The 27023-nt window shown below is 49.1% G+C and overlaps 1 protein-coding gene across 3 annotated transcripts; it reads left to right on the plus strand.

The window, feature by feature from the left end:
- Nucleotides 1–304: 304 nt before the first annotated feature.
- LOC147017437 (uncharacterized) lies at nt 305–25174 on the plus strand. Of its 3 annotated transcripts, none has more exons than XM_085847098.1 (4): nt 305–494; nt 24301–24422; nt 24740–24785; nt 24899–25174. In XM_085847098.1, exons 1-4 carry the CDS (start codon nt 473–475, stop codon nt 25015–25017), a joined length of 309 nt encoding a protein of 102 aa, XP_085703224.1. In that variant the 5' UTR covers nt 305–472; the 3' UTR covers nt 25018–25174. The 3 variants fall into 3 exon arrangements, 1 of the variants encoding a protein (XP_085703224.1); XR_015049501.1 differs by having other exon boundaries at nt 312–419; XR_015049500.1 differs by lacking the exon at nt 305–494 and adding an exon at nt 547–609.
- Nucleotides 25175–27023: the final 1849 nt, after the last annotated feature.

Consider the following 27023-nt stretch of genomic DNA (forward strand, 5'->3'; position numbering starts at 1 on the left):
CCCTTTGGTAATTTGAAAAGTACAAACTTTAACTCCGACTACATACTCTACCTCACAATTACTACATTCAACGCCATGGTTGAAGTATCTTATTGGATTTTAATTCCCATTCGATGCCAATCGAATCACGTGCGCACTAGTCGACATGGAAACAAACACCGAAAAATCCGTCACTTGTATTTACGCATTTAAAATCGATTTTACACTTTACTCGAGGTGCGTCGAATGACACAGCGGATGTAACACGGCGGATCGTTCACCTTCGTCACGACTCACTCATTTCTTACTTACAATCACAATGTTCGTTTCCACAGTTTCACACATCTGTCCGCAAGATGTTCGGGTTTCGCCCCGAGGAAAGATGGACAAAATATCTTCATTGTTCTGGGAATCCAAAACAAAACAATAACTAGGATAAGGTGCGTGTGTTTGTGAGGGTGCAGGGGTGGTGGGGTTGAGGGGGCAGGGGTGGATGTGGATGAAGACAAATGTGGGTGAGGATGTGTATACTATGTGGGGATGATGGGGGTGAACGAGGGGCGCGGGGAGAGGGAGGTACGAGAAGGACAGGGAGGACCGAGGGGTGCGAGAGGGAGGGAGAATGCAGAGGTGAGAAGGGGGATTTGCTGGGACGGATGTTGAGAGGGCAAACCAGACGAGGTTTGGGGGGAACACCGGATGAGGTTGGGGGACACACCGGATGAGTAGAAGAGAATGACTGTGCCGTGTGGAATCTCATTGTGCACCACCAAAGTTGAAAGACATTTTAAAAGTTGAAAAAAAAACCGGGTTGGGAGGTTGGGGGTGACGATCGATTCAGAATCCATCTTCCCGAATGGCGGAGTTCACTTGATGATCAAAAAATAAAAATAATAATAACACTTGTCTTGTTTGGAGCGACGTTTTACACTAAAGTAATGAACCTGTTCATTGACGCCTTTGGTAATAATCAGAGCGGAACCTCCTCCACCTCTTCTCCTCCCCTCCTCCTTCTCCTCCCCTCCCCCCTTCTCCTCTCCCCCTTCTCCTCCTGCTTCTCCTCCCCTTCTCCCCTTCCCCTCCTCCTCCCCTTCCCTCCCCCTCCCTCCTCCTCCCCCTTCCCCTCCTCCTCCCCCTTCCCCTCCTCCTCCCTCCCCGCCTCCTCCCCTCCCCGCCTCCTTCTCCTCCCCCTCCTCCCTCCCCTCCCTTCTCCTCCCTCCCCCTTCTCCTCCTCCCCTCCCCCTTCACCTCTCCTCCTCCCCCTTCTCCTCCTCCCCTCCCCCTTCTCCTCCTCCCTCCCCCTTCTCCTCCTCCTCTCCCCCTTTACCTCCCCTCCCCTTCTCCTCCTCTCTCCCCCTTTACCTCCCCTCCCCCTTCTCCTCCCCTCCCCCTTCTCCTCCCCCTTCTCCTCCCCCCCTCCTCCTCCTCCCCTTCTCCTCCCCCTCCTCCTCCCCCTTCTCCTCCCTCCCCTTCTCCTCCCCTCCTTCTCCTCCTCCCCCTCCTCCTCCTCCCCTTCTCCTCCCCCTCCTCCTCCCCTTCTTCCTCCTCCCTCCTCCCCTTCTCCTCCCCCTCCTCCTCCTCCCCTTCTCCTCCCCCTCCTCCCCCTCCTCCTCCCCCTTCTCCCCCTCCCCTTCCTTCTCCCCGCCTCCTCCCCCTCCTCTCCCTCCACCTCCCCGCCTCCCTTTTCTCCTCCCCCCTTCTCCTCCCCCCTCCTCCTCCCCCTTCTCCTCCCCCCTTCTCCCTCCTCCCCCTTCTCCCCGCCTCCTCCCCTCCTCTCCCTCCACCTCCCCCGCCTCCCCTCCACCTCCTTCTCCTTCTCCCCCGCCTCCCCTCCTCCCTCCTCCCCCTTCTCCCTCCTCCTTCTCCCCCGCCTCCCTCCTCCTCCTCCCCTTCTTCTCCTCCTCCCCTCCCCCTTCACCTCTCCCTCCCCCTTCACCTCTCCCTCCCCCTTCTCCTCCTCCTCCCCTCCCCCTTCTCCTCCCTCCTCCCTTTCTTCCTCCTCCCTCCCCCTTCTCCTCCTCTCCCCCTTTACCTCCCTCCCCCTTCTCCTCCTCTCTCCCCTTTACCTCCCCTCCCCTTCTCCTCCCCTCCCCTTCTCCTCCCCCCTTCTCCTCCCCCCTCCTCCTCCTCCCCCTCCTCCTCCCCCTTCTCCTCCCCTCCCCTCCTCCTCCTCCCCTTCGCCTCCCCCCTCCTCCTCCTCCCCTCCTCCTCCCCCTTCTCCTCCCCTCCCCTCTCTTCCTCCCTCCCTCCTCCTCCCCTTCGCCTCCCTCTCCCTCCTCCTCCCCTCCTCCTTCTCCCCGCCTCCTCCTCCCTCCTCTCCCTCCACCTCCCCCGCCTCCCCCTTCTCCTCCCCCCTTCTCCTCCCCCCTCCTCCTCCTCCCCCTCCTCCTACCCCTCCTCCTCCTCCCCTCCTCCTCCTCCTCCCTCCTCCTCCTCCCCCTTCTCCTCCCCTCTTCTCCCCTCCCCCTTCTCCCCGCCTCCTCCTCCTCTCCCTCCACCTCCCCCGCCCCCCCTCCACCTCCTTCTCCCTCCTCCTTCTCCTTTCTCCCCGCCTCCCTCCTCCTCCTCCCCCTTCTCCCTCCTCCTTTCTCCCCCGCCTCCCTCCTCCTCCTCCTCCTCCCCCTTCTCCTCCTCCCCCGCCTCCCCTCCTCCTCCTCCCCCTTCTCCCCTCCTCCTTCTCCCCCGCCTCCCTCCTCCTCCTCCCCCTTCTCCTCCTCCTCCCCCGCCTCCCCTCCTCCTCCTCCCTCCCCTTCTCCTCCCTCCCCCCTTCTCCTCCTCCCCCTCCTCCTCCCCCTTCTCCCCCTCCCCTTCTCCCCGCCTCCTCCCTCCTCCTCTCCCTCCACCTCCCCTCCACCTCCTTCTCCCCTCCTCCTTCTCCCCTCCTCCTTCTCCTTCTCCCCGCCTCCCCTCCTCCTCCCCCTTCTCCCCTCCTCCTTCTCCTTCTCCCCCGCCTCCCCTCCTCCTCCTCCCCCTTCTCCTCCTCCCCCACCTCCCCTCCTCCTCCTCCCCCTTCTCCTCCCCTCCCCCTTCTCCTCCTCCCCTCCCCTTCTCCTCCTCCTCCCCCTTCTCCCCCTCCCCCTTCCCCTATTCCTCCCCCTTCTCCCCTCCCCCTCCCCTCCTCTCCCTCCACCTCCCCCGCCTCCCCTCCTCCTCCTTCTCCCCCGCCTCCCCTCCTCCTCCTTCACCATTGAGAGATATGGCCAATAACGATATATAGAACAATATCTCAAAAAGTTGTGGACGGATTCGGATAAAACTTAGTGGACAGGTTGGGTGTGTGGCAAGGACGAATTGATTCGATTTTGGTGAAGATCCGAATCCAGATCTGGATACGAGAATCATTTAATATATAGTGATTCTTCACTATTGAGAGATAAAGCCAAAAACGATATATTGTTAAGAATCTGGAAGCCTTGTGCACACAGACAGACAGCCGTCCCCGTAGCTTAGTTATTTCGATAAGTGTGTGTTTCTAGTTAGGGTCCCGTCCCTAGTCGAATGGGAATTAAATGGTCGTGCGCTGCGGAGTTATTTATAGTCAGGGTTTTCTTTCATTTTTACACCTCTTATAACTACAACAACACACCTGCCTTCATTCCTCCCACCATCCTCCACCGGCACCATTGCACGCGTGCGTGTCAGCACGTACGTGGGCGGAGCCCACGCAGGACAATATTACTCTCCTTGTTTGAAGGGTGGTCCGCCTCGACGGCCGTCACGCCCCTCCGGTCCAATCAGCGGAGTTGGCACCCGTTTCGGCGAATGACAGAGGCGATGAGCACATTTGCGCGCCAAAACCGTCCAGTGAGGGAGAGCGGGTAGCGAGGAGCCCCCCCTCCCCCCCTGCCCCCCCTGGACAAGTGGAAATAAGGTTGCGGCGCGATCGGACAGGCGGGGAGCGTGGTTGTCGGGACGAGCGCGAGAAGAACAAGGATAATTGCGTTTGGTCCGCTCGAGCGCTGAACGCTTCTCTCGACGCTGGTCGCATCTCGACGCTGCTCTCGTCTGCTGGAGCGTGGGTCGCCTCTCGTCGACGCCGGGATGGTCGCATCTCGCTGGCGCTGGGCTGGTCGCATCTCGACGCCGGTCTGGTTCGCTCATCTCGGCCAAACCGCACGAGGAGGGAAGGTCCATTTTTTTTTTCTGGGTATCTGTGTACGTGTGTGTGTGTCCTTGGGGCCCCATCTTTAAGTAGGAACTGTTAAGTGCTTTTTGCCTTGTACATACTGCATTTCTTATGGTCGGATAACTCTGCCCTTTATGTGTTCCTTCCCCACCTATAGTAAATAAATATCCATTTGTTGAATGTATCAGCTCGTTTCTGTGTTTTCTTCATTGGTTTAACACGGTGCGTGTTGGGAAATTAAAAAGGCCGTTGCTGCTGTAGAAGTACATTTGGACCGACGGGACCTCGGTAACCATCCGCTCGGGTTACGCACGGGCCGAGCACGGTAACGGCTCGTCCCGTTCGAGCCCCGTCGAGGGTGTGAATACTCGGTAACTCACCACGTGGGCCTCTAGGTATTTGGAAGTTTGGCAAATAACCCTGTGCCCACGCGGTTGGCTTATTGACAATTCACGGTCCTGTAAGGGACCCGTACCTTCGGAGTTATCCGAGGGTGACGATCTGAATTCCGGGTGTTCGGTGGAGCCGACTCTACTGCTCCATCTAGCGGTCGCGCTCGCCGCCAAAACTCGGCCCCACAACAATAGTACTGGATAGCACGATATTTCAAAAATGTATTGGGCCCGATATGTTCTCGTGTATCAAGCATTATGTGGCGGAGGTACGTGCTCTCCCGAGTTCCCTTCTAGTCTATATTTTTATTTACAGATGCTTTCAAACAGTTCTGATATTTCCCGGTGTGTTGGCTTCAATGTCTGTCGGCACACAAAATTACCGTGCTTCCCCATCGTCTCGGGTCGCTCACCTGCATTTGATCTTTCATTAATTTATTTTCATTAATTTTTTCGTTCATTTATATTTTCATTTCCGGATGCTTTCCGACGGTTCTGTGATTTTTCCTGGTGGATCGGCTTCGATGACCATCGGCACGCAAAATATCAGCTTTCTACGTCACCCGGAAGGTTCTGAACTTTAACATCAGTCAGTCAGTAAGTGAGTCAGTGTTTAGAATGAGCTTTAGATGTATTCCCACGTAAAAATCGATCAACCATTTGTCACCTAATATTAATCAACATTATTTATTTACCCACTTCTTGGTTGCTATAATGAATTTTTGTCCATTTTTAGATAATAAAGATAAAGCATAGCTGTTCAGAATGTAGTAGCTCACAAATGTCAAGGCTTCTATATCGCATGATAAGTTAGTTACGACTTTCCACAACTTTGTTTTGACAGCAGTAATAAGTCTTCCACAATTACTATCTCTCATTCTATCTTCCTCCTTCCTTCTTCTGAGGGAAGCTGACTACATGCGATCATTTTGCAGCCATGTGTGTCTGAAGGCACACACATTTACTCAGCGCATTCACCACTCTACTCTCCGTTTCATTTTTACTCCACGCACGCGAAGCGAAACGCGGGGTTAAGCAATTGGTTCATGTCCATCCGTCTGTCCGTCTGATCGTCAGTTTATAATCAGGAATAACTTATTTAATAGAATAGGAAGCCATGTCTGTCAGTTTACCGTACGTTGTCTCTGAATCCATCCCGATTGCGCATGCACAGAGAGGAATGAGAAAATATTTTAACCTTGTCTGGCAGCCAAACAAAATTGAAAATCATTACAAACAGGAAACTCACCGTTTTAAGGACGTGATAAAGGACACAAACAATGGGTACGATGAACTAATGCAAGGTGTCCGATTGAGTGGTGTAATAGACACTGGGTAAAATGGCGGTAAAACCTGGAATTAATTTACTTGAACACTGTGAACAAACCTCTTTAGCCTGGTGTTGGCTTTGTGGTTAGGGTGTCTGGCTTGGGATCTTAGGGTCCGGAGTTTGAGTCCTGTTGGCTACTGAATTAACACCAGGTCGGGTTGACTCAGCCTGTCATCCTTCTGAGGTTGGCAAAGTGAATACCAATGTGCTGGTATAGGGGCATGGCATCAGCAGCATAGTTGTGCCCCGACAAAATAATACCTACCTGGCAGCCAATGAGGTCACTCTACCCTGGATATGCTGCTGCTGCTATCTCAACAATGGATGGAGGTCCTCAGTGCCAGACATGAGATTAGAGCCATCTCCCGAGACATATCGCGTGCTTTCGATACAGTCTGGCACCCTGCCCTGCTCACCAAACTCTCTTCCTATGGCATCCAAGGACATCTCCACTCGTGGCTCGCAGACTTCCTCTACTGTCGCAGCCAACGTGTGGCCCTTAATGGAATTGTCTCATCCCCTCTTCCTGTCCAGGCTGGAGTTCCTCAAGGCAGTGTTCTGAGCCCTGTTCTTTTTCTGCTTTTCATCAATGATCTCTCTGACTCTGGAAAATCCTCTATCTCTTTGCTGATGACTCCACTCTCTGCTGCACCATCTATCATCCCTCAGATCGGCAAGTAGCAGCCTCTTCACTCTCTGCAGATCTGGGTAAAATCACAAACTGGTCCAACATTTGGAACATGTCTTGCAATCCTGACAATTGTCACACTCTCACTATGTCATTCCGAAAGGACCATCTGAACCCCCCCCCCCCACTCTCTACCTTCTCAACAATCCTTTTGTTGAGGTCCTTTCATTCAAGCTTTTGAGTCTCACTCTCTGCAAAGATAAAAAACATCCTCATTCACGAATAGTATTCACGAGTCATCACGGCATCCTGGCTAAATTACAGATTCTTGCCATCTTCAGTTGAACGTCAGGCCTGTCCAGCCGATTTGTGAGATAATTGAGCCAAAAATGTTCCTGGGACGACCTGACAATAAGGTGGGTGAGAATAGTGGGATCTCTTATTATTTCATCATATGTATAAACAGGGTATAAACAGAGAAAGAAGCAACAAGCCGACTGGCCGACCACAAGAGAAGTTGGCTGGACTTCAACATGGACGCAAATTCGACAATTCAACACGTCTAGGTTCAGTTTAGTGCGGAAAGATTGGATGAAAATGTGACCGACAACACAGGAATGAAAGCAAAACGATAAAACACAAGTTTTTGGTCCAGGAAATTGACTTTGGTGAGCTGGAGGGAGAAACTCAAGAACCGGTATCACACGTGAAGAAACCCGGAACAGGAACTTTTTATTGAATCCGACTCAATCAAGACTCAAATCTGGACCAGACAATTGATCAGCGAGCACACCACCACATTTGAACATGACATGGCTGTCCAGTCTGCTTTAAACTGCTCTTGGATGTCAATGGTCCTGTTGCGTCTTTCACTAAGAATCGGTGTCCGAGTCACCGCTTCGTTGGTGAATGCTGGTGTTCCTTGGTGCAACATTTGTGGTGTTTTGAGTTTGATTCATTCCAGGATCATGGACATCAGCAACTTTGGCTGCACGACGAGATCACACCACTAAGTGGCAGTAAAGGATAGATAATGCCACTAAGTGGCACCAACACTTCACAAACGGTGACAGATGGCTCGCATGGATCTTTGAAGAATCACAAACCTAGTGTTTTAGCCTCAGCCTTTTAAGGCCATCGATTGAGTGACCCCCACCAAACCAACCAGGACAGTGATAAGGAATTTCACGAACACACATTGGGTGACTGTTTTCAAAAACACACCGTCTGGATATTTAAAATCCACAACAGAACACATGACGACGAGACATGACAATCGGCTTGGTGACTTCTCCGAACAGCGGCATTGGCTTTCATGTGATATTGGCAAGGAATTACCAGCACAGGAGTGATGTGCTCTATTTCCTTAATTTTTAGATCTTCGTGGAGGATCTCCAAGTCTTACTCACGTTGTTGTTGTTCTTCTTCTTCTTGTGGACATTTTTGTTTCACAGCCTACAGTTTTCACCGAAACTTCCTGAAACTTGGCATATACATGTAAAAATATCCTGCGCAGACAGTAACCATCTCCGATTTTGAAAATTCCTCCGAGAAAAAAGTTATCACGTCAAAATATCTTCGCTAATGGAAATCGCCTAAAAAATTATCTCCGAAACGAGGCAAGCTTTTTGAATTCTGTTTGCGGGAATCGAACAGGGCATTAGCAGAGATTAATTACCGCACGTATGATACATCACTATGACGTCGATCAATTTTTATGACGTCATTCCTATTTTTTGTTTCACAACCCAGAGTTTTCATCGCATCTTCGTGAAACTTTCCCTGTATATGCAGAAAGCCCACGCGCAGGCAGTAACCATCTCCGATTTTGGAAATTCTTCCGAGAAAAAAAGGTGACGTCATAATATCGCCGCTAATGGAAATTGCCTATACCAATATCGCCTACAAGATCTGAGGGTCTTGAGTTTGAGCCCTTGTTCTGATGTTAAATAACACCAGGTGTCTTGACTCAGTCCGTCATCCTTCCGAGATCGGCAAAATGAGGACAAGCTTCGAGGAAGTAGGGGGCCCTGCATCAGCGGCACAGCCGTGCTCCCAGCAATTATGCAAACAGTCGCCAGAGGCTGCATCCGAAATCATGATCTCCTGATTTTCATAATTAAATATATATATATATATATATATATATATATATATATATATATATATATATATATATATATATATATATATATATGTATATTGGTTCACGAAAAAAATAAGTGACCACTACATTCGTTATTTCTGTCTGTCTGTCTGTCTGTCTGTCCCGAGCATAGCTCCGTGGGTTTTGATCCGATCCTGATAAAATTTTGGAGAGAGGTTTATATCATGATCGAGTTGTGTTTTCCTGAAAATGGGCGTGGTGCACCCATTATGGGCGGAGCCACGCCCAAAAAACGTGTTTTCAGGGGGTAGCCGATTTCAATTTGCATCTTCTCCAAGGGGTTTTGTCGAATCTGATGGGTTTCGGTATTTGGTTAGCCCAATGGCACCTGCATAGCCCCACAGAGCTCGATTTTTCATTTTCATCCCAAGGTCAAGGTCACAAGGTCACGAACTTAGAAAATTGCGAATTGTGTTTTTAGGGGGTAGCCGATTTCAATTTGCATCTTCTCCCTGGGGGTTTGTCGAATCTGGCAGGGGTTTCGGTATTTGGTTAGCCCAATGGCACCTGCAAAGCCCCACGGAGCTCGATTTTTCATTTTCATCCCAAGGTCAAGGTCACAAGGTCACGAACTTAGAAAATTGCGAATTTTGACGTAAAAATCCATCTTCTCCGAGGGGTTTGTCGAATCTGACAGGGGTTTCGGTATTGGGTTAGCCCAATGGCACCTGCATAGCCCCACGGAGCTCGATTTTGTTTTTCATTTTCGTCCCAACGTCAAGGTCACAAGGTCACGAACTTAGAAAATTACGAATTTTGACATAAAAATTCATCTTCTCCGAGGGGTTTGTCGAGTCTGACAGGGGTTTCGGTATTTGGTTAGCCCAATGGCACCTGCATAGCCCCACGGAGCTCGATTTTTCATTTTCGTCCCAAGGTCAAGGTCACAAGGTCACAAACTTAGAAAATTTCGAATTTTGACATAAAAATCATACGACCGCGCAAACTTTGAGAGCTAGGATGACAATATTGTTATGCATAATCTTGAGGTCATTCCCCACCTAAAGTGTTGAAACCATTTTTCTCTATCTCGAACACCTTTGCCCGTGGCGCCCCCTTCAAGTTTGTTTTTACGCTGATTTCATCAAAGTATGGATAATCCGAGGAGTGCGAAATGCCATATAGCCTATATGACGTTATATTGTTCCTGGAATGTTCCAGAGGAAGTTTTGCACCAAAGGTCATAATCCTTGACCTTTGACCTTTAAAGTTCACAAAGGTCAAATTTTCAAAGTTGTGCGAATCAAACCGGGTTTTCGACCTTCTTCGACGAACTAACTCCAATAAGCTATAGCACGTATCCTGTTTCCTTATTTTAATGTCCACAACATTATTTTGTGACCTTTAAAGGTTATGCAAAGGTCAAATTTTTTAAGTTGTTGAACGAAACCGGGTTTTCGACATTTTGCAGCGAATAACCTGTCACCCGTACCACATCATGTTGATCATTTTTATAACTTGGTCAAACATTATCACATTGTCTCATCCTTGACTTCTGAAACAATCTACATCGTCAAATACCGCTCGTGAACCATCGTCGTCTTCAGACTTGTGTGTGTGTGTGTGTGTGTGTGTGTGTGTGTGTGTGTGTGTGTGTGTGTGTGTATGTATATACATATATATATATATATATATATATATATATATATATATATATATATATATGTATATGTATTGTTCCGAATTCGCGCCCGCCGGCGTGCGAGCGGCCACGTAACTCAAATCGCGGCACGTCGCCCACCGAACGGACAATTCCGTCGTGACCCTCTCGGACTAACGCCGGGAACTAGTCACGGGTGGTCCTTTCGGCCTCACCACGATCGTGCCAATCGGCTCCCCGCGTCGGATAGGGTTGTTCGCCAAATTCGACATACCTAAGTACCCACACGGAGGGTAGACCGGGTGATCGCACCTCGCCGCAGGTCGACTTCGGACACGGGTCACTTTAAGCGACCCGTTCCGTACTATCGGGATAACCGAGCGGTGTTATCATCAACCTCGACGGTTCCGATGAATTGTCGGGCGTTTTTTAGCCCACTACCAACCCTTTACGTGAAGTAAGATGGAGATTCAATTAAAGAAAAGAGGAAGCGAAACGGGAAAAACAGTTCAACATAATTCACATTTATTCCGCGGCAAACGGAAAGCACACATATACAATTACAACAATTATGCACCAAAAGTAAATGTAAAAGAAACACAACAATTATGCACCAAAAGCAAATGCAACAAAAGAAACACAATGCAGATTTACCACCGACTACGCGAGCACACGGCAACACTTACACAGTTTTACTTTACAGACGGCGCCGACAACACATATACTCAAAATCAAAAGAAAAAGGGCCACCCTCTACGACAAGGGGGCAGACGAGCCTGGGGCCGAAACCGCGTGGAGCCGACCCGTCTTGTGATGAGCCGCAAAATGGCGGCGGCGCCCCGACTCCGCGCTCCTCCGCGGGCCTCGCTGGCACTGCCTGGAATGGGGTGGGAACGGGGCCCCCTTTTCGCACTATCTCAGCGCGGGGGAAACGGGGGGTTGTTGATGCTCTGGGGAAAGAGGATAGCTGGCTTGCTTGGGTCCCGCGACGAGCGACTCCACTGCACCCTCGACCGCGTTCCCTGCTTCTCCTCTCTGCAGCTCCCCGACAGACCGACTCTCCTCCAGACCCGTCTTGACTGCTGCTGCCACACTTCGCCGCCGCCACGACTCGCCCGAGCCCGAAACAGAAAAACCTCCCTACTCAATTCGCCCTGCGCTCGGCGCTTTATAGTGGAGCAGGAGAAACCATATGCAGATTTTCGGATCAGGTTCGGCTCGGGGGCGGAGCCACGCTCGCCCATTGGACGGAGGAAAAGTGGGCGTGAATCATTCTTGATCCTCGAATTTGCATATAGCAATTCTACTCCGACGCGCCTGGAGGCGGGGCCAAATCGCCCCGCGCTTAATGATTGGACGGATCGGAAGTGGGCGTGAATCATTCCTGATCCGACTTCCCCGGAAAGGCCGCTTTTTGCACCCGCTGCTCGGCGCGCGCCCTGTACGAGTCCAGGATCGGTGCCCACAAGCGGTGCGGGAATGGCGCCAGAAGGAGGAGAGGTGAAGGTGGTGGAGGGTTTATTGTGGTGGTCCCTGGCCACGGTGACACTTGGAATGGCGGTGATGCGATGGTTGCGAGAGCGAGTTGTGACGGTAAAGGTCGTGGCTGTTGGCGTTGTTGTGAAGTGGCGTTGCGGTTGGTGGTTGTTGTGTGATGGCGGTTGAGACGTGGTTGGCTCAAAATAAAGACAGAACAGAAAAACGGCTATCTTAAAGGGTCGCAGCCCGAATGAATCACATTTATTCCCTCTAAACAACGGGTTTGGGGCTAACTACACATGTACTTACAGAGATATCTCACCTACAGGACCTGAATGGTGGTTTGCGAATTTCCTCAACCACAACACTACCCCCTCCCCTTTTTACAGACTCGTCCCGAGTCGTCAAATTTTCGTGTGCCATCATGTGTAGTTCTCCCCTAGTACGTTTTACCTACGGATCCCTGAGTGCGACATTCATGGTATTCGTGTCCCCAAAATAAATAACCTGGGGGCTGAGTAACTAACTAAACAAACCCACTCACACGGACGACTTAAATAAAATTGCCGGCGCTAAGACATACATGCCGGGGGCGCACTCATATGTACAGTACATCTTAACCTTAACTTAAAATTTTTACACTAAATCATGGCCCAGGATCAATGGACTCTGCAAAAAGAAAGCAGTTAGCAGGGAGCCAGGCTGCTCGCATGCAGTCTCTGGCTCAAAAAATGCAGGTGACAAGGAACGTGGCCGGCTGCTCACACGCAGTCCAAGGCCTTCCCTTTTGAAATGAACCCAGTGAACCACAACGGTGCATGGGCTGCACAAACGCAGTCTCCGTGCCAGCTCAAGTGGCACACGCAATGAACACAACGGATGGATGGATGGATGGATGAATGAATGGATGGACGCAAACACGGTGCACGGGCCGCCACTGCAGGCCCGTGTTGTAGCTGCCAACAGGGCAGTTCTGGCACCTTGCAAACTGTTGCTTTCTGATCCTAGCACACATGGAAATGAACAGGGGGGGGGGCAAAGCAAACTTGAACGGGGCTGGAGAACAGGGGCAGTGGGCATGGCATGGCAAAGGCAGCAGGCAAACAAAGCCGGCAGAACAGTGCCGCTGCAGGCAAACACAGCCGGCAGACAATCTGGCCGGCACAGGCCGTGAAGCACAGCAGCTGCAGATGATCCGGCCGGCACAGGCCTTGCAGCAAACAGCTGCAGACGATCCAGCTGGCACAGGCCTTGCAGCAAAACAACAGCTGCCGATGAAGTGGGCCGGCCTTTGCCTTGCAGTGGAGGTTGGTGGAGGGAGTGCGGTGGTGCTGGCCACTCGGAAGGCGGGCTCGGACCTACCCTACGGTCTCCGTCCCAACCTATCGCCTTTGCCTGTCACTGTCCATACCCACCCCCTTAATTTGTAAAAAACACAATTTAGCCCCAACTTATTTTTTTGTTGTTTTTATGTTTACTTCCCCACTATAAATCGTCCCCTAACCCCCTTTATCGTCCTTGTTCGGCTAACCTATCCTGTCACCTAGCCTACTCCCAACCCCTACGTTCCCTTCCCGAAGGGGAACAAGGGAGAGCTAGCGTCCTGTGTCGAGGCCCAACGAAGCCTCAGGATGGCCTCCCCAGAGTTCAGCGATCTAACCCAAAGTGTGTCCAGCGGCCCACAACGAGAGCGAGGGGATGGATGGTGCAGAGGGGTACACTTCCTAATCTACCCTAACGATTTCACTGTTAAACTACCCCGGGGCTTTCAACAAGCGCCCCTCGCTTAAACTATTGGTTCTAACAACCCAGATTCCCGTCACCTGTGTTGGTGTCCTCACAATTTCGGGCCTTGCCCCCCAATTTTATTTCCGTGCCCTCACACGGTCTCATGGCTGGGACGCGTGGCTCCCTTTGGCAGGCACGACCCTCTGCCAATTCCCCTACGTTGGCACCCCCGGGCACTACACTGCCTCCGAGCCTCCTGCACCCCTCCAAACGGGTTTCGAGCCTATTTTCCCACCAACAGCAAAACGACCTCCATTTTGTAATTTGACTAACCCAGCTAACTTACTTTACACTGACCCCGGGGTCCCTTGGGCGGGAGTCACTCCTCCCCCCAATCACTCATCGCACCATGCATTCCCCATTCGCTCCACTCACACAGCCCCGCTGGCCTCACTCACTCACCAAGCACATGCTTCCACCTCACTCACCAACTCTTCAACACACACACCGCTGAATTCTGCCATCCTTCTAACTACAACCCCTAACTAACTCGTGCTCCCACGTCGTCCCTTAAACTATAGCACGTTCCATTTAACACTACGTAGCTAAACTACGTCCCCTCTACACATCCAAAGTGTGTCACTGTCTCCAAAATGTCATCAACTCATTTCCCCACCTAAATCTGACTAAATCCCTCTACCCAATCCATTTCACGGACTCCATGAGGACTTACCCCTGCCCCATGAAGTCGGTCTAGCTAAGCTAACCCTTCCCCCTAACTAGTTTCATCCTGTGCCCAGGTAAGGGTGTCTTCCACCCCTTGCCCGGGAATCCTTTTCACCCGAAAGCGAGGCTTGCTTTTTTTTTTTCACATGCGCAGCACCAGCGCGGAAACTCACAGCTCGCGCACTTTGCACCTGCCCGTGAGGTCATGCAGCTGCACGTGTACCTCGTCTCTCCTTGGACGGTACCATCCGGCAGGGATACCCCTCCTGCCGGATTCCAACCCCACGTGCAGCCATGACGTCACCGTGCGCATAAAAAAAAAACACAAGCCCCACGTCTCGAGGGGTTCCCCACGCGAACACATGTGCTCTGCCCGTTGGAGCGTAACACACACGCCCGTGTGGAGAACCCGTCCGGTCCAAATCCGAAATCCTGCCAAAAGTTTGTCCATCCGCGGGATCGGCAAATCCACCGCGTGCGTTTCCGGACCGGGACTTCACTCCCGCAAGCGAGCACGTGGGGGCCTCGTGCGTTGTACAGCACGGACCTCGTGCTCGCTGCTGGGTGAACCCGGCGCGGTTCCCGAAACAGCTACAGCCGCTACCCGGCTTTTGTCCCTCACATGTCGCCGTCGTCGCCATTCGACCCACGCACACCTGCGTGTCACGACACTCATACACCACTCCATTACATTCACCCCGGGAGACGCGGCTGCATGCTCACGCATGCCCACCGTCATCTCCCTCACATAAAGCGACCTTGCACACACTGTCTCTCTCACACTCGGCCGCTCACTCACTCGTGCCATTTCCCTCATACACCGTGCCTCGCACACGCGTGCAGTTTCTGGCGCACACGCGGCCTTCCACTCACACACGCGGGGGCACTCGCCTGCGGTGCCTCATCCACACACGGCGTGCTGGGGATCACGCCCTTCGGCACACTTGCCACCACACCACTCACACACGGGGTCGCTTCCACACACGGGGACGCACTCACACCTTGCACAACACACACCAGGACAACCACACTGGGGATTCGTGTCCCCACAAGGGTCTCCGGGGCCTCTATATCCCCCAAGCTGTCGTGCACCTGTCCACAGCACCCGTCCCCTCAACCTCGCAAAGCATGACCGAACCCACCTGGTCGTGACTCGCCTCAAGGGGGCATACTCCCTCCCCTCGTTCCTGGAGGAGGCCATCCAGCTGCTCGCACTGGGTCTCCACCCAGTCCGCCAGCTCACCCCCATTGTCCTCCACTACCTCCGTGTGTGTGTGTGCGTCTCTAACCCTGTCTTCATCGTGTAGTCTTCCCTCTATCGTTCCCATCTCCCGTGTCTCTGTACATTTATTAGTTTCTGTTGTCCCCTCGTGTCTATTAGTCTCTGCTTCTTTCTGGCGTCTTTCCCTTATCTTTATGTAGGTCAACCTTGCTTTCTCCTTAAGTCGCTCCCGTCCTTCCCTCTGTTTCACTCCTTGCTCTTTCACGATCTCCGCGTACCTCATCCTTGCTTTCCGTCTTAATTGTTCTTTTCTCTCCCTCGCAATTCCTTTCATCTCGTCTCTTATCTCCCTCTTGCACGTCTCCATCACCCCAATTAGTTTTTCCCTCTCGGTCACCGTCACGCTTCTCGCCCAATACGTACCCCGAATTATTTTCTCCTGTCTTTCCTTCTCCAGTTTCATGGTTTGCTTCATTTGGTTAATCTCCTTTTTGTGTTTCATTTGCTGCTGTCTCATTACTCGTCCTCGTTTCCTCTCCTGTCCTTCCTTCTCCAGTTTCATGGTTTGCTTCATTTGGTTAATTTCCTTTTTGTGTTTCATTTGCTGCTGTCTCATTACTCTTCCTCGTTTCCTCTCCTGTCTTTCCTTCTCCAGTTTCATGGTTTGCTTCATTTGGTTAATTTCCTTTTTGTGTTTCATTTGCTGCTGTCTCATTACTCGTCCTCGTTTCCTCTCCTGTCCTTCCTTCTCCAGTTTCATGGTTTGCTTCATTTGGTTAATTTCCTTTTTGTGTTTCATTTGCTGCTGTCTCATTACTCTTCCTTGTTTCCTCTCCTGTCTTTCCTTATCCAGTTTCATGGTTTTCTTCATTTGGTTCATCTCCATTTTGTTTCATTCGCTGTTCTTTGTCTATCTCCTCGTACTCCAGCCTCAGCTTTTCTTTCAATTGGTCAACCTCAGATTCATGTTCTTTTTGTTTTCTATTCCATTGTTCCTCTCGTTCTTCCCTCTCCAATCTCCTTGTGTCCTTCAATCTCCTGATTTCTCCTTCCTGCTTCATTCCTTGCTCCTTCAACTTCTCCTCGTATTCCAACCTATTTTTTCCCTTTTGTCGTTCAGTTTCAAATTCATACTCTTTCAGTTTTTTATTCCACTGTCTCTCTTGTTCCTCGTTCGGCAATCTCATCGTTTCCTTTAATTGAACGATTTCTTTCTCCTGTCTCATTCCTTGTTCTTTGTATTTCCTATTCCACTGTCTTCCTTGTTCCTCATTCTGCAATCTCGTTATTTCTTTCAGTTGGCTGACTTCCTTCTCCTGTCTGATTCGTTCTTCCATCATAACTCTTTCTTGCATCTCATTCTTTAATCTGGCCTTCGCTTCCAGCTGTTCGATCCGTACACTGTGGTTCCTTAACGTTTCATTCTCTGCTGTCGTTCTTTCTTTTCTCACCATCCTCAACTCGTTTTGTAATTCCCTCTCTTTGTTTTGGTGTTTCTGTAACTCAGAAACTTTCTTTTCCAATTCCTTTCTCATCTCCGCACACTCCGACTTTGCTTTGGCTTCTAATTGTTCAATCTGCTCAGTGTGGTTCCTTAACGTTTCATTCTCTGTTCTCTTCCTTTCCTCTTTTAACATCCTCAGTTCGTCTTGTAATCCTCTTTCTTTGTTTTCGTGTTTCAGTATCTCAGAAGTTTTTGTTTCTAATTCCTCCCTCAATTTGCATGCTTCTTCACTCATTTCATCTCTTCTTTCCACCGCTTCCCTCCTCAATTCGTCCCTTTTTTTTACTGTATTCATTTAGTTTTTTCTGCCATTCCTTTCCCATTCTTATCTCCCGTTCCAGGATTTCTCTTTTAAACTGGCTTGCCCTTACCTCTCGCTTCAGTAGTTCCAATTCCCCATCTTGTTCGCGTTTTTCCTTTTCGAGCTTTGTTTTCCTTTCTCCTTCCTCCCTCAATTCTCCCTGCAGTTCTTCGAACTGTTCTGACTTTTCAAGCAATTCCTCCGCCCTTTCCTCCAGCTGTCTCTCTCCTCTTTTTATCTTCCATTCTAGGCTTTCTCTTTCCTGATTGCCTGCTCTTATTTCTTCCTTCAATTGTTCCAACTCCCCATCGTGTTCACATTTTTTATCTTCCAACTGTATTTCCCTCACTCTCCCCTCTAGTTCTTTGAACCGCCTTGCTTGCTCCAATAATTTTTCCATGAATTGTTTTACTTCCAAGTCGTGCTCCTTTTGTTTCTTTTCAAGTTCGGTTTTCCATTCTTCCTCCCATTGTTTCCTTTCCTGGGAGATACCAATCTGCTGTTCCTCTATTCTTTTGTTCAGTTTGCTCTTTGCATATTCCAAATGACGGGTATAAAACACTACCAAATTCTTTTTCCCACATAATTTGTCGACTCTATTGGCCAAGTCATGTTTTTGCCACCGAATTCGTTCCAGTAAATCGTCCAATCGCTGTGTCCCCCTGTACACGTAATTTTTCTGAAGCGCGTCTGCGTGCCGTTGTGACTCGTCCACTCCACTTTGCACCTCCTCGATATATTCTTCATAACGCTTCACCTTTTCCAAGACATCCCCCAATTGTGTCTGAAGCCTGCCAATGCTCGCATAGTCATCCTGCCATGCCTGCCATGGCACATGCCGTGACCACATGCCTTGAACCGGTGACTGGGAGCTCACGCCTCGTGCTGTGCCATTATCAGCCCGCTCCTTGCTGCGCTGAGGTGCGATCGCGCTGCCATTGTGTGACTCCGTTTGCCGGCAACGTTCGTGCTCAAGCCGCTCCCACTGACCACAGTTAGTGGTGGGGTTATAATTATAAAAAGAACCGACCTGGGCCATGGATCCTACATGACTACACATACCTAATACCCCCGGCTCCCGCTCACCTTGAGACGCCATCTTATTTCTCGTAAAGGGTTAATTTAAATCGCTCGTAATTTGGAGGGAATCGGGGGTCGCTCCTCTCACCCCTGGACCGATTCCCGTGAATTTAGCTGGAGACAGGAGAGCCCGTTTTCCCGCTCTCCGACACCAGTGCCGCGAGGAGGGGGATGAGTTTGTATCCCACTCCTGACACCAGTGTTGCGGATTCGCGCCCGCCGGCGTGCGAGCGGCCACGTAACTCGAATCGCGGCACGTCGCTCACCGGACGGACAATCCCGTCGTGACCCTCTCGGACTAACGCCGGGAACTAGTCACGGGTGGGCCTTTCGGCCTCACCACGATCGTGCCAATCGGCCCCCCGCGTGGGATAGGGTTGTTCGCCAAATTCGACCTACCTAAGTACCCACACGGAGGGTAGACCGGGCGATCGCACCTCCCCGCAGGTCGACTTCGGACACGGGCCACTTTAAGCGACCCGTTCCGTACTATCGGGATAACCGAGCGGTGTTATCGTCAACCTCGACGGTTCCGATTAATTGCCGGGCGTTTTTTAGCCCACTACCAACCCTTTACGTGAAGTAAGATGGAGATTCAATTAAAGAAAAGACGAAGCGAAACGGGAAAAACAGTTCAACATAATTCACATTTATTCCGCGGCAAACGGAAAGCACACATATACAATTACAACAATTATGCACCAAAAGCAAATGTAAAAGAAACACAATTATGCACCAAAAGCACATGCAACAAAAGAAACACAATGCAGATCTACCACCGACTACGCGAGCACACGGCAACACTTACACGGTTTTACTTTACAGACGGCGCCGACAACACATATACTCAAAATCAAAAGAAATAGGGCCACCCTCTACGACAAGGGGGCAGACGAGCCTGGGGCCGAAACCGCGTGGAGCCTATCCGTCTTGTGATGAGCCGCAAAATGGCGGCGGCGCCCCGACTCCGCGCTCCTCCGCGGGCCTCGCTGGCACTGCCTGGAATGGGGTGGGAACGGGGCCCCCTTTTCGCACTATCTCAGCGCGGGGGAAACAGGGGGGGTTGTTGATGCTCTGGGGAAAGAGGATAGCTGGCTTGCTTGGGTCCCGCAACGAGCGACTCCACTGCGCCCTCGACCGCGTTCCCGGCTTCTCCTCTCTGCAGCTCCCCGACAGACCGACTCTCCTCCAGACCCGTCTTGACTGCTGCTGCCACACTCCGCTGCCGCCACGACTCGCCCGAGCCCGAAACAGAAAAACATCCCTACTCAATTCGCCCTGCTCTCGGCGCTTTGTAGTGGAGCAGGAGAAACCATATGAAGATTTTCGGATCAGGATCGGCTCGGGGGCGGAGCCACGCTCGCCCATTGGACGGAGGAAAAGTGGGCGTGAATCATTCCTGATCCGCGAATTTGCATATAGCGATTCTACTCCGACGCGCCTGGAGGCGGGGCCAAATCGCCCCGCGCTTAATGATTGTACGGATCGGAAGTGGGCGTAAATCATTCCTGATCCGACTTCCCCGGAAAGGCCGCTTTTTGCACCCGCTGCTCGGCGCGCGCCCTGTACGAGTCCAGGATCGGTGCCCACAAGCGGTGCGGGAATGGCGGCAGGAGGAGAGGTGAAGGTGGTGGAGGGTTTATTGTGGTGGTCCCTGGCCACGGTGACGCTTGGAATGGCGGTGATGCGATGGTTGCGAGAGCGAGTTGTGACGGTAAAGGTCGTGGCTGTTGGCGTTGTTGTTGTTGTGAAGCGGCGTTGCGGTTGGTGGTTGTTGTGTGATGGCAGTTGAGACGTGGTTGGCTCAAAATAAAGATAGAACAGAAAAACGGCTATCTTAAAGGGTCGCAGCCCGAATGAATCACATTTATTCCCTCTAAACAACGGGTTTGGGGCTAACTACACATGTACTTACAGAGATATCTCACCTACGGGACCTGAATGGTGGTTTGCGAATTTCCTCAACCACAACAATATACAGGGTGTCCCAAAAGTCACCCAGGGATTTAGAAATTCAATAACATTTATGTTTTTAATAATTTATGATTATTTTTATACCAATAGAAAATTTACAAAATGGAGATAAATTTCCTTTATTAATGAAAAATGATGCAGCTTCGATGTCCTCCATTTTCGGCTTCGCAGAGACGGGCTCTTTTGACAGCATTTTCTAGAACAACGGACAATAACTCTGGCTGCGGCCCTCCAATTTCTTCATGGATGTTGTCCTTGAGCTGCTGAATTGTATGGGGCTCATTGATGAATACACGCTCCTTCAGGTAACCCAAAAGAAAATAATCGGGAGGCATCAAATCAGGAGAACGTGATGGCCAAGAAATTTCTGAATTTCGTGAAATTATTTGGTGTCCACGCTCTTCGGGTGAGAATAATTTTTCATTGAAATATAGAATAAAATTCCACGATTTTGGGTCTTTGTTTAGTTGTGAATTTTTCCATGGGTAATTTCCAAATGTGCATCTAAATTCTGAAAAGAAAAGAAAAACAAATTATTAAAAAACAGAAATGTTATTTAATTTCGAAATCTCGGTGAATTTTGGGACACCCTGTGTATGTGTGTGTGTGTGTGTATATATATATATATATATATATATATATATATATATATATATATATATATATATATATATATATATATATATATATATATATATATATATATATGCTGTTACGGATCTGGAAACCATTTGCATTCAACATACAGATGTCCCAAAAGTCAGTTACGTCGTTAAGTATGTGTGTAGTCAGATCCCCTTCCTTTTGTCTAGTGGGAGAATCAAAGGCGTGCGTTGCGATTTCTTTTAGTTAGGTTATTACATCTAACAAGCCATCTAACAACCATCCCATCCCCCGTCACGATCCACCGCCAACCGGCTGCCTTCTCGTACCCTGACGTGCCGAGGCGGGATCTCGCGGTTCCAGTTTCTCAGCTTCCACAAACGTTTTAACTCTTTCACGACGACCTTTGCAACATTGATACTGTTGGTTGACAAGTATGAACCCGCATGGAAGAGTAAGTGGGGTTTCCTGCAGGGACCGAAACCCCGCCCAGAAAGGGCGAACCCATAGGACCCTGTCCAATTAGGGCGGGGAGTGACATGTGTACAAGCGAGCCCTCCCCGTTGAGGGAGGACCATAAATTGCCGAGGAATCTCTGAGGAAGGGGGTTATTACGAAGGTTGTTCTGAGGTTTTTGACAGGGTTGTGGTGGTTGAGAGTCGAGTGAGGAAGAAAGGTCTTGGGGGAAGTTCTCCACGGGTTTCTGACAAGGTTTTGGATAGGGATCTGAGGGTTGTTGTTGAGAGTGCAGTTCTTTTGAAGCGGAGAGTTGAGCAGAAGGTTGTGAAGGTGGTGAACATGTCCCTGCTGGCCCTCTACAAGGAAAGGAAAGAACGACCCTGACCCCCCTCCGTGGACCCCGCTATTCACCACCCGAGCTCCGCTACGAACCACAAGTCCCACACGTGTGACTGGGGACCAAACCAACGACCATTGCCAGGTGCCACACCACGGAGCACCCCCTTCCTCCGACCGTCAGGTACCCAGCCAGACTCTGACCCCCAGCTCGTCTATCTCCTCGGCTGCGAGGGTCCAATAAAGAACTCTGGGTTTATTTTCATTTGTGTGTGTGTGTGCGTGTGGGCCCGTCTCATAAGTAGAAACTGTTTAAGTGTTTGTTTTTGATCATTGTAAATATTACTTGCATATCCCCGATAAGTCTTCCCTGTGTCTTTTTATTGTAAATAAACAATTGTAGAAATGTCCCCAGTTCGTTTTCGTATTTTCCTTCATTGGTCCAGCATTGTTCGGATCTGAGTTTAGGTGGGGATTTATCCCCGATAATCCGTTCATTCCAGCCGGCACGGCTTTGGCAGTTTCCGCTCGGCTGCACCCGAACCGTTGTTGGTAGTTGGTAGTTGAAACTCTATCGCAGTCGGTAGAGTGACCCAGTTCGAGCAAGACGTGCCGAGGGCGTGGTTCCCCCAGTAGTCGAAATCGCGTAGTTAATTAGGTAAATTGGTTAGAGACAAATAGACCCTATGCTACGCGGTTGAGATATTGGCGTCCACGGTCGGTTTAGCGACCCGCCAGCTCACGGAATTATCCGGAGCGACGGCCTACAATTCCGGGGAGTCTGGTGGGAGATGGCGTAACCTCCCCCACCTCGCGGTCGTTCTCACCGCCGAACCCCGGCCCGCAACAATATTTTAAGATTCATATGACAAATTTTTATGCCTCTGCTGATGAAGTCGCCAGTGGCGTTATGGTTTTGAGTTGTCCATCCGTCCGTATGTACAAACCTATATCTCTCCATGCTAGTTTTCTCTGCAACCGCTTATCCGATTGACACAAAATTTTCCTTATAGGTGCGACTACTCATGTGGAATGTTTTGATATTTAAGATGTCATAGGTCACATCGTGTGGCAGCCATGTTGTAAAAAAGGAAAAACGTTGGACCTCTGCAACTCTGAAAAACCGCTTCATGGAAAAAATTGGAACTTGTACATGTGAAGTACTGCTCATGGGAAACGCGTCGTAATTGCATACATCGAATGCTTTATCCAATCAGTATGAATATTTTTGAAGGTAATCTCGGGCTAAATTGTGTTGGGGATGAAAAAAAAATGATAATGTCATCGGTCACGTGGTTCGGCAGCCATATTGTTTTTAACATCAAAACCTTCAAAAATCTTCTTCTCTGAAACGGCTGAACAGATTGAGGCGAATTTTTACAGGTATGATCACCTATCCATGAGGAACAAAAATTTCTCCAACTATGACATCATAGGTCACATGGTTTGGCAGCCATTTTGGATTTACCCTCAAACCTTCAGGAATCATCGTCTCCAGAACGGCTTGACAGATCGAGGGGAAACTTCACCCACATGTTCCCCAAGCCTTGCTGATACGAGTGTTTACAAATTATAATCAATCAGTCACAAGGTCTGTCAGCCATATTGGATAGAACGAAAATCTTTGAAAAATTCTTTCTCTTGAACCGCTTCATCAATCAACATGAAACGTCACAGTTATGATCTAGTCGCCATGGGGAATATGTTTTTAAATTTGAACCTGATTGGACGCATGGTCTGGCAGTCAGAATTATTTAATATTTTGAATCTGTGTTCAGGGATTTAAATCAAACTTGGTACAACTATCTTTTACGATGTAATAATGACTGTGGGCAGACGCATATCTGGCAGTCGTGACATTGAAGAGTGCACTTGTAGTTTTCTTTTTATTTAAACAAAAAAATTCAAAGCACTTCTCCATGTGGAACATTTATGGTTTTGTTGAATGAATCTGTTGCAACTGAAAACCAAATACTTTGTGGATGACAAATGTGGAAAGCAAAAATATGAAGTTGGCCATGTGTGAAAACTGGATCATGCAGGAATGCTCCAAATCTTTACAAAGCTTGATCGAGAGCCTTATTCATTTATTTATTGTCATGCCAAATGTGAGCTGTTCTGGGAAATGATTCTGGGAACAGAATTTGTCCTCATTTAGAGCCTGATCCCAGGTATAGTAGCATGGACGGTAACAGTAAAGTTGCTTTTTGGCCCCTGTGTGAAGCTGTATAATCAAACCAAGCTGTCAGCTGTGTTGCTGAAGGTGGTCCAGCAGCTATATTTGCCTCCTGCACAGGGCCAAAATAAATTTGTTGCTCATTTTCAAGATGCACTGGAAGTGTGTGTGTGTGTGTGTGTGTGTGTGTGTGTGTGTGTGTGTGTGTGTGTGTGTGTGTGTGTGTGTGTGTGTGTGTGTGTGTGTGTGTGTGTGTGTGTGTGTGTGTGTGTGTGTGTGTGTGTTTTGTGAGAGTGAGTTAACTACATGAGTTCAAATCTCACAAATATTGTTCATTGTCCACCAATGTCTTTGTAGTTCACGTTGAAGGACAGAGATATTTATATTAATCTCCTCCTCTCCCATTTGATGGACGTATGATCTCCTCCATTGTCTTTACATCAACGTAAGTAAGAATAAGTCTTAACACTCTCTTTGCTATTCTTTACAGGATTGACATCGACTCTATCATCGTCTTGGAATGAGTTATTGAAATGCCGGCGGCAATTGGATGTGATTGTGAAATGTCAAATTTTCACTGCTGTTGTAGTGTGCCTCAATGTCAACATCCAGGTATGCATTTGATGACTACCTGGTGACTATTCACAGTCCATTAAAAATGTTTAGTTTATGTTTTAGTTAATTCAGAATCCATTACATCTCTCTGGAGTGAAAACCTGAGTCGACAACTGTAAGGGACAATTCTGGATCAGGTTAAGGGAGAAAGTAAGTTAATGTATGCAGTACATAACAGTGTGGGGTTACATACATGACAAGCCAAATTGATTCTTCATTAAGCTTTGTTCAGAACTTGTGTGAAATCAAACAGGATGTCACGTGACACAAGGTACTCTCTAACGGTGTATTGTTTGCTGCACTTTGTGTTACAGATCATCACACTTGCACTCCAGATTCACCAATATCACAACAAGTGCTGTAAGTTACTGAAATCGAGATTGTCACATTTCACTCAAGTACATGAATAATAAAATTTATTTAAATTGAGGAATTATAATTCCATCTGATAATGATTTTGTTCTCATTCACAGACTGCTCTAAATCCACACAGAGAAGCAGAAACACCAGAAGATGGGATTCTGAGATCCCGGGAGTGAATGCTCTTGTGCCAATTAATTCCAACAGGATCACACATCCCAATCATGTGTGACATTACAGCACAAGACAGCTCTGCAGAATCAGACGTCCATGGTTCTGAGCCATCATGTTGTATCCACACTGATTCAGGATGGTTTCAGATCATATGGGATCAGATCAGAGGCCAGGAAGAATGTTTCTCTTGGGTCTCATGGAAAGGAGAATGTATATATATATATATATATATATATATATATATATATATATATATATATATATATATATATATATATATATATATATATATAATTTGGTACCATCCTCAATTTGACGTTGAGCTTGTTCACGACAAACAATCAGGAAGTAATCACGGTTCAGTCGACCTGATGTGTAAACAATCGATGGCCTATCATTTAATCGGCATCAGCAGGAATTGGAACACACAACACATTAGGAATATCTCGACCTGAACAGCATGAACACGGACAGTCAGGCTGTAAGAATGCACTGGGCTCATCTGCATCAACTCAAGACATGCCGAAAGATAAAATTTCTTCCTCAGTCCCGAAGCGACAGGGATGTTCTGATCCTGAAAACCATCCGGTTTCACTAGGATCAGAAAATTAAACCGAACAAGGCAACATGCCTTTGTCAGTTGAGATCCCAATATATTTCAGTCAAAACTTTGTGAAAAGATCAGCGATGAGTTCGCCAAGCAGATCCCATATACCTGTAAAGATACCAGGGGTAGTGATGACTCCTTCCAAAACTACCTCTGCCATTAGCACATCAGGAGGAAATTCAGTTTCTATGTGGGGACAACTGTGGGGACAGTTGGACACAACCAGAAGGGAATAAACAAAAGGAATATAAATGTTTTGGGTTTAGTGTTTTTGATTTTTTCCGCCCTTTCATATCTGAGATTTCCCCATCATTGTGTTGTAGTTCAGTCGGCCATCAGTCACGGCTCAAGCCAATGAAGCCTTTGTCGCTCCTGTGTGAAGCGGGGCCATCGCCGTGAAATATAAAACACACAGGAAATGGCGCTCTGTGCTGAGGCGTGGCGATGATGGTTATGGTTTAACCCTCAACCAGGCAAAGATCCCTGGGGGTTAAGCAGCACTGTAAGGTTGTGGAATTGGGAGTTGCATCAATATGAATGAATGCATGATGAGCTGGAACTGACCGGGGGGGGGGGGCCGAGAGTGATGTCAGCGGGCTGGCGAGTGAGTGGAGGAGGTGAGAGCCGCCGTTAAACGGTTGAGCCAAAGGACTTACGTGTTGGCTGATTTTACTACACAACATATTGGCGACAAGGATGGCTCACCTTGCTCTTACAGCGCCTGCTGCATTCTTACCTTGTCCGGGTTAACCTTCGATACCTTTTACCCTCATGGATGCGCATGTTCGAGAACTTCATGCTGGCGGTAAATGACGATGCAGAAATTCTGATGCGAGGAAGCATGCATTGCTTATACACTGACGCGGACCTGAAGGGCAGCGTTTATTCTAAACCCTCCCAGTTGATGGGGACACGTACTCTGCTGCTATCGGTGCATTAACAACCTTTTTCATGCCAAAGTTGAACGTTGTCTTGGAACGATATAAGTTTTGCTAACGAGCACAGAGGCTGGGTGAATCGACTGCTCAGTTCGTTGCTGCTTTGTGTGAGATTGCGGTTAATTGTGAGTTTAGTGACCTCTCTGATGAAATGATGCGAGATCAGCTCGTGGAAAAAAAAACCCTTTCAGCTCGTACACGTGAAGGGTTGCTTTTGGAACCAGAGCTTACACTGCAGGAAGCCCTCATAATGGCGGGACAAATCGAATCAGCCATGGGAGAAGCAAAAGCGATTACACGTGGCACATCAACGTGCTTTCAGGATGTAAATACTACACCAGCACATACCAGCGCGGGACAATACAGACGTGGCCCCATCCACATGGACACATCAAATGAACCTGCAAACCCAAATATTTCACAAGCTCAAAAGGTACACCAAGAGAGTACTTGTCATTGTTGTGGATCTGCAATGCACTTAGCCAATTACCCCCAAATGCCCTGGAAGTCTGGCGTTAG

Source organism: Eptatretus burgeri, chromosome 11, assembly GCF_056783735.1.
Source record: "Eptatretus burgeri isolate ZD-2024b chromosome 11, Ebu_testis_v1, whole genome shotgun sequence".
Taxonomy (NCBI): domain Eukaryota; kingdom Metazoa; phylum Chordata; class Myxini; order Myxiniformes; family Myxinidae; genus Eptatretus; species Eptatretus burgeri.